Source organism: Lactuca serriola, chromosome 4 (genome assembly GCF_051521515.1).
Source record: "Lactuca serriola cultivar US96UC23 chromosome 4, Lser_US96UC23_V15, whole genome shotgun sequence".
Taxonomy (NCBI): Eukaryota; Viridiplantae; Streptophyta; class Magnoliopsida; order Asterales; family Asteraceae; genus Lactuca; species Lactuca serriola.
This window is the reverse complement of record NC_136411.1, coordinates 78,182,553-78,190,367: the sequence shown is the minus strand read 5'-3', so window position 1 is coordinate 78,190,367 and position 7,815 is coordinate 78,182,553. Positions and strand designations below refer to the sequence as shown.

The 7,815-nt window shown below is 32.9% G+C and overlaps 1 protein-coding gene and 1 long non-coding RNA gene across 3 annotated transcripts; one reads left to right on the top strand and one right to left on the bottom strand.

Annotated features, from left to right (window-relative positions):
* The first annotated feature begins 547 nt into the window (after positions 1 to 547).
* On the top strand, positions 548 to 4,472 carry LOC145101953 (transcription initiation factor TFIID subunit, putative (DUF688)). Of its 2 annotated transcripts, none has more exons than XM_079039267.1 (4): positions 548 to 623; positions 1,291 to 2,146; positions 2,903 to 3,490; positions 4,102 to 4,472. In XM_079039267.1, the coding sequence occupies exons 2-4, from the start codon at positions 1,337 to 1,339 to the stop codon at positions 4,141 to 4,143; spliced, it is 1,440 nt and encodes a 479-aa protein (XP_078895393.1). In that variant the 5' UTR covers positions 548 to 623; positions 1,291 to 1,336; the 3' UTR covers positions 4,144 to 4,472. The 2 variants fall into 2 exon arrangements, with proteins under 2 accessions (XP_078895393.1, XP_078895392.1); XM_079039266.1 differs by having other exon boundaries at positions 556 to 862.
* A 1,186-nt stretch (positions 4,473 to 5,658) lies between these two features.
* Positions 5,659 to 6,659, bottom strand: LOC145100205 (uncharacterized). Its single transcript, XR_013704889.1, has 2 exons — positions 6,268 to 6,659; positions 5,659 to 6,160 (listed from the first exon to the last, which is right to left on the bottom strand). It is a non-coding gene; the product is annotated as an uncharacterized LOC145100205 (long non-coding RNA).
* Between the last annotated feature and the right edge of the window lie 1,156 nt (positions 6,660 to 7,815).

Genomic DNA, 7,815 nt, shown 5'->3' with positions numbered 1-7,815 from the left:
ATAATTAGAGAATGTTATCCAATATACACCATGTAGTGGTACTAAAAATATATTGTTATTTTTAATGCAAATAAGGTTTAATGTTGAACACTTTATTTATTTTACAATACATCATTAATTTAGAATAAAATGCTATCATAAAGTAAGCAAATACACTTTATATTGAAAAATAATAAAATATATTATCATATCAATTTACAAACAAAAATAAATATATTATTATATCAATTTAAAAAAACAAAAATATATTACACACTCATGAAATTAAAGTTAAAAATAATAATGATTATTCTTTTGTCAAATTTCCTCTTTTAAAATTTAGAATGGGTGAGATGGAAATTAAACAAAAGCATCCTACCACATCTCTTTTGGTCTCATATGAACCCCACCCATGATACTTTGTGATTTAGCTAAAGTTTAAAAGCCTACTCATACTCAAGAGGGGTTCATACTACCCCTACCCCCTACCCCAACCCACCCCACCCACCCACCCCTACCCCACTTTACCCCTTGACTAGTGGCACTACTCCATATTTTCCTCACTTCACTCTTTCCTCTCCTCATGTTTCGCCATCATTCACGGCCATAGATTTCGCCACTAAACCCTGTTTTCTCCATTACTAGTAAGAAACCACATATACCTTTTTCTTTTCAATATTCTCAACATTTTCTGTTTCTTCTTCATCACCAAGAACACAATCTGGGTTCTAAATTTGAAGATTCCATTTGTACGCAAACACAATCTATCTGTTTGGGTTAACTTCCCATTTTCGGAAATGGGTTTCTTGAAGAATGTCAGTTTCGCAGCTTCCCCTGTTCTTCGGTTATAACTTCATTTTATCCAAGAACGACATATAAACATGTAATCTTATCCAATCTGGAGCATATTTATAATCTTTCCTTTTTTTTTTTTTTTAATGTGATTTGGAGCATAATTTTGCAGCTTTCTTGTCTGGAATTTTCGTTCTTTCGTAGTTTCTGTTTTTAGCAAATTTTCATCCTCTGTACTTTTTAGCAGTTGGGTGAAATCCTTATCTTTATAACTGTATCTTTGTATTCTTGTTGATGATTCAAGAACACATTGCATAATTACATTCATATTTTTCTGCAAATTTTGAATGCCCATAAAGTTATATGCTTTCATCATCTTTTAGGGTTTTCCCGGGTTTCCTTTTTTCTAAAGCCAAGTATGGGATTCGGAATTCTCCTCTGTTTTCTTTTTATATTTCTGCAAACTTTGAGGAATCATATTATTACTTACAAAATTTCTTATTCTTGTTGAATTTCTAGTTTACATAATCTGGGGAACACTTGAAGAACATCAAAAGCTGGAAAAATGGATGAAAAACAGCTCGATTTGAATGCGCCTTTACTCTCAGTTAGACGATTATCAACAACCTCTTCGAAATTAGAAGGATTATCGAACAATTCCAGTAGAAGATCAAGACCAACAAGACAACAATCCCTTCCAGTTCCTAAATCTCAGTGGGAACCCGAACCAGAAGACACAAAACCAGCAGCAATTCCGTTCAACTGGGAACAAATCCCCGGAAAAGCAAAATACCCAAAAAAATCAGAACAAAAAAACATCCAAAATTTCCCGATTGACGACCAATCATCAGACGATGTTCCTCCTGACGCCATTGAAACACTTTCCATGTCGTTTTCCTGCAATTTCAGTGAAGAAAACAGCGATTTGGAATCTTCAGGATCGTTTTCCTCAGATTTACAAACTCGTGATTATCTGATGAATCGGTTTTTACCTGCAGCAAAATCTATGATTGTTGAAACCCCACAATACGTTGCAAAAAAGCAAGAAGCTCCTGTTCTTGAGCCTCCGAAGTATGTTAAGAAGGTTTATAGTGGGGAACTCAGGCCTTTGTTGCTTGAAAAATACCCGATTACTTCAGTTTCACCTTATAATCATGAAATTGATAAAGAAATCAATGTGATTGATGACACCAAGAAGAAATCGAGCAAAAAGGGTTTTAGTTTTTTCCTTCCACGAATATGCACAAAACGTAATTCCTGTCTCTCGAATCCAACTCCGGGTCCGAAAACAAAGACTCCGGATTCACCGGGTCCGATTCCACGGCTCTCGCGAAGAACTTCTTACAGTGGACCGCTAACTCCGAGTATCGAAAAGGTTAGCGTTAAATTGCTTGGTTTTTTATTTGAGAAATTAAATATCTTTTTTTTTTTTTATACTTTGAGAAATCTAGCATGATTATGGCATTTTACTTATTTTTTTTAGAAGATTATACTTTAAAGAATCTACCAAACTATAGCAACAAAAATTGCTTAGTTTTTTGATGACATTTTTGGATTTTTCAAAGTCGATTTTTATAATGGTTAAATTTTGTAAAAGATAGGCAAAATGCGAGTAATAGTAAAATACTTTCATGAATTTGTCTATTATAACATCCTACATTCAAATATCCACCCAATTCTAGTATTGTACTTTTTTTTTCTTATCAGGATATTATGCTTTGACAAATCTACACAATTGTATCTGTGAAATTTCTTTGTATTTAGATGATATTGTTATAATTGAGTAGATTTTCAAGGTGCGATACTATAATAAGGATAAACGTTAGTAAATTGCTATATTAAACAAAACAGTGAAAATACGTTGCTATTTCTTGCATTTAACAAAAAATGGTATTATATATTGGGCTGAATGCAAAAAAATATTCCACTTATTTGTGTATAGCAATTACAACATTGTACTAATTGGAAAAAATAAAAGCACAATGCTATAATAAACATATAAATAAAAGTAAGATGCCCCTTGCATGTTTAAAAAAACTTGTGCATTTTATCATGAATCTTGCTAAGAATCTTTTCTTAATCGATTTAAGTCACTAAATTTGCTATTGGTTGAAAACCTCCCTCTTTGCAGCAAGCAATGGACGCAGTTATTCGAAAAAGAGCCGAAACGCGATCAAAAGAAGTCCCGGAAACCCGTAAATCAAGTCCATTAGCTCGGTCAGGCAACTCACTCCCATCATCTCCCTCTCGTGGCATGTCTCGTAGCGGTCGGATATCTCCATACCGCAATGAATCACCTCGGTCTCCGTTCCATGATGGGGCCCGCTTTCTCGGAGTTCCAAAAGACGTTCAAAATCATCATATAGTTAATAAGCCTAAAACATGCCCTTCATTTAATGTAAAAAGTAATTTTCATGAAAATCCTCCGGTTCCCGAGAAAACGTTGTACATAGATTGGATTGGGAAACCAACAAATGTGATTCCCGATGATGATAAGGTTGAGGGAAATGGCGGTGTTGATGATTCCGAAGTTCCTCGTGTCCCTCCATTGCCTAAATCGCCATCGGAATCATGGCTTTGGAAAAAGATGAGTTTAAGGAGTCCGTTTCATAAGAAGGTGGAACGGGGTTCGATTGAGAAGAGTGATAAAAATGGCCCAAAATGGGAGACGATTGTGAAAACTTCTAATGTGCGGAATGATCATGTTCGGTATTCGGAGGTAAATTTGTTTGATTCCTTATTTGGTCTTTCCAATTTAAGTCTTACGAGTGTTGTTTCTTTTTTTTACTTATTGGACTTAATGGGGATTTGACTTAATCTAGTAAGCTATATATGAGTGTTACTTTTTGACATAATGTAGAAAGAACGACTTAATAGATAAAGTCAAGGAAACGGAATTTTACCCATTACATCCTAAGTTTAAAATTTTGTTTGAATGCAAGAAAAAGCAGTGTACCTAATTATAGCTTTGTACAATATATATATTTTTTGTTATTAGGACATTGTATTTTGATAAAGATGCCCAATTATAGCATTGTATTTGGATGACATTGCTACAATTGGATAATTTTTTAAAGTAGAAGGCCATAATACTAAGAAATGAAAATAGGATGCTATAATATACAAATCACAATGAAAGTATGTTTGCTATTTCTTGCATTTCTATTTTATTTTCCATTTCATTTACCCAAATAACTTTATCCATATCGTACTCAATGAGATAAAAAAGAAACAGGGTCTTAGTTTAATTATACTGAATCTGAACCATATTTACTTGATCCAACAAACCAAATCTTGTTTTCCTTATGAATCTTGTCAAATTTCTTTCAGGAACGGCTTAATATTTCAAAGTACACAGAGATATCATTTTAACAAAATTGATATGATTGTTAACACATGAAGAATGTGAGGCTGTTTTATTTTTCTGATGGCCCCTTTGGTGAGTCTACTTCAACATTTGCGTCTTTTTTTTTTTATATATTTTTTATTTCTGTAGTTTTAGAGGTGATCTTTTGTGGGTTGTGGATTGGATTAGTTGATGAATTTTGCATCCAGAAGAATTGTGAATTGTGATCATGGCTTATATGTATGATGAACACATTGTTCTCATAGGGGTTTGATTTGTAACAGAAACTATAGAGATATCGTTTGTGGTTAAAGGCAATGAACGGAGTTTTTAATTATTAATCTTTATATGTCAATGTCGTGTGTTTGGTTTTGTTGACAGTTTTATGTGATGTGTACCACTATTTATGTGATTTGTACCACTATGAGTATCATCAACATAATCAAGACTTGTGAGTATACTTCAATCGATATTGGGTTTATTTTCTTCTAGAGTGTACAACATTTACGAGAACAGGAAATTAAGAGAAAAGCAAATTTTGAGGATGCGAAAATGCAAGAATATATATGAGAAGTATAAAAATAAGAGAATTTTGAAATCCTTTCGAAATCAACATGTGTGTTTTTCACTTAGTTATCGGTTGAGTTATCTATTCGGAGCACCAAATTTCAATTCATACTCTAACAAATAGCATTTTAAAATCGTAAGAGCTCTTTCATTGAAAAGGTTTTTGAAAAAAAAAAAAAAAAAAAAACTCTCAAAAAGCTTATATTGTGGAAAAGAAAAAAATAATGAGTAAAATGATATTTTACATGTGGTAACCAAGTTGGATAAACAGTAACAGCCAAAAGAGCCAAACTTGATGGATTTTAAAATTAGTAGAACCAATGATATCAATTTTTCAAAAGTTGAACTAAACCTATAAAAAAAATGAAAACAACAGAAATTAAAACTGTAATTTTTCTCTATATGTTATCATTATCATATTATATAAGAAGCAGATGTAACCTATTACTATAAATTCAAACTTAGTATTGAATAATATTATATGTACTCTTTGAAAGAATGATACACATTATACATGAAGTATGATGGTGTATATTCATTATAAACAAATATATGATATTAACTCTGATAAGTCATCAACAAACGGTTATAAACGAAGAAAAGGCAACAAACAGACAACAAGTGCATCAACCCAACAAAACCTAAGCTTCCACCCACTATTGGCACCAGGGCCGGTCCATTGGTTTTTCATGCCTTGGGCGAAAAAAATAATAATGCCCCCTATAATTGTTCGGAACTCATATGCAACACAAAATTATACTCCAAAAAAAATATCCTCATTTTAATTATTGTAACAAAAAAAAATGGAAATTAATAGTAAACAGATTTGCAAATAAATCATCACCATTTAAAAACTCTAATAACCAAAACATTATATAATCCTAACAACTATAGAGTACGCAGGACACATAATATTAGTTAAAAATTATTTGCAAAAAAACCATCTGACACCAAATAGGATACACCAAAAGACATTTGTAGGGAAAAAAAATTATAATATTAAAAAATTATTGTATTGGATACTAAACAATCTAGTCTCATTAACAAATACAAAAACTAAAACATAATAAGTATTAGCAAATTTCATAAGCAAAAGAAACGTTGAAGCAAATAACAAAAAAATCGTCTGCCAAGTGCAAATCTCTAATTTCCAAGTAAAAATCTATTTTCGGTTGGTGATTAGAGATCCTGAAGTAACCTTGAGTGCTTCCAATTGCAATTCCCACTTCCTAGACAAAACTAGAGTATAACATATTAGAATGAGATCCACAATTAAAAAACATTTTACGCCGAAAGAATCGATAATATCTGCAAAACAAACAATAATACATATTTTTTCAACAAATTAATAAATCCAAATATCAAACGAATATCATCAAATCATCATAGGTAACTACTTAGATGAGAAACCAAAACTGTGAACTCCTGATTTTGAATTAAACAATTCAGTACATATTCGAACTCCCCTTAAGCAAACTACAAAAAAAAAACCAACAAACAGAGATGAAGCAAACTCATGAAACTAATGTAATAAAAACAAATAAATATGAAATGAAAGATGCATATTTTAAACAGAAAATTACCGAAATACCTCCTTATCTTAACAATTCAAACTCCAACTCATACAAATCGGGAATCACCAAAATACCGAATCAGACTGGCGATAAAAACAGAGGAGAATAGGTGAAATCAGAATTGGGTTCCAGAAATAGACGATTGACAATCTTAGTAAGTCTTCAACCCACATGAATCGCCAAATGGGAATTAGAAATAGAAGAGTAGAAGAAATCAGATTTAGAAATTGTGATTCGGTCGATTTAGACATTCGACACATCAATATTCTACATCGTTAGTATTCTAGGCGTCGATTTATAATCAACCAACGTAAATGTCGATTACAGCTCCCAAGGTGTTAGGCGGCTTCAATTATTTCACGCTCCCGCTCCCGCCTTGCCTCCAGTTCCATCTCACGTTTGTGTCGAGAAAATTAGTGTAACGGGCTAAATTGTTTGGGCCAAACTAGTGTTATATACTATTACTTACCAGATTAAAATGATGCCCTCTAATATTCGCTGCCCTGGGCCTTAGCCCATCTCGCCCATGTATTAGGGTCGGGCCTGATTGGCACCAAGAAGATCGTCAACAAGAAGAAAATGTCTATATGCAAAAGAGAACCGATCATAATATTTTTCAAATGGTAAAAATATTGAAACAACGAAACATCCATAGAAATACCAAACACCAAAAAGAACAAGTCAAAAGAAATAATATTTGACAAAACATTAGGGTAAAAATGTGTCAAATGGGCACCATGATACCTTAAACTTCTACGAAGAACGAAGTGGGATGGAGTCTTAAGCCACAATCTAAATGCCTTAAGTAAAACTCAACTTTACCTATTAGAGGTTCAAAATAAGAATCATAAGATAAAGGTATTTTTGACACCATGAACAACTGAAAAACGATAGTCAACAATATACCGGTCCAACATGCATGCGTCATCCTCAGATCGAACTGATGACATCAACACAACCATCTGATAAAGTTGGAAAGATATTGTGACAAGTACAATAAGCATCAATCTAAACACCTGTATCTCATAATTAAAAAGATGGATCAAACAAGCATTAAATTCCATTAATAAGGAGGATACAAACGTCACTAATAAATATTACAATCATTAAATGCCATCTAATGAAAGGTGAATCCCTTAGCAAGATAGCAATTTAGACAAAAAAAATCATCAGGCTACTTTTTATCCTTTGGACTAGGAGGCTTCTTAATTGTGTACCCAACTCAATATCAAAGTAATTATACCGACCCATGTCCTATCCAAGGTAAAGATCCACTCGGAAAACCCCACTAGCCGAGTAGCAATGGACTCATTACAATACATACCAGTCAAAGACTCTTGGCCAACATATCCCTAAAAATGCGCACTCTATAAAAAGAAACGTATAAATACAAAAACATTATGTAACATTCTATTGTGAGAAGTTTCTTATTTATGGGGTGTGGGCAATAAATGGATCAAGTAAAGGCCTTGGGCTTCAAGAGAATAGGGTTTAGACCTTATTGGATGGTGATAATATTGGTCAAGTGATCTAAGCCCTTGGTTTGTGTTTCAGAGC

Coding starts and splice junctions, on each gene's coding strand:
- LOC145101953 (XM_079039267.1), top strand. CDS start 1,337: ATGGATGAAAAACAGCTCGATTTGAATGCGCCTTTACTCTCAGTTAGA. Junction 2,147..2,902: donor TAACTCCGAGTATCGAAAAG/GTTAGCGTTAAA, acceptor CCCTCTTTGCAG/CAAGCAATGGACGCAGTTAT. Junction 3,491..4,101: donor ATCATGTTCGGTATTCGGAG/GTAAATTTGTTT, acceptor AATTTCTTTCAG/GAACGGCTTAATATTTCAAA.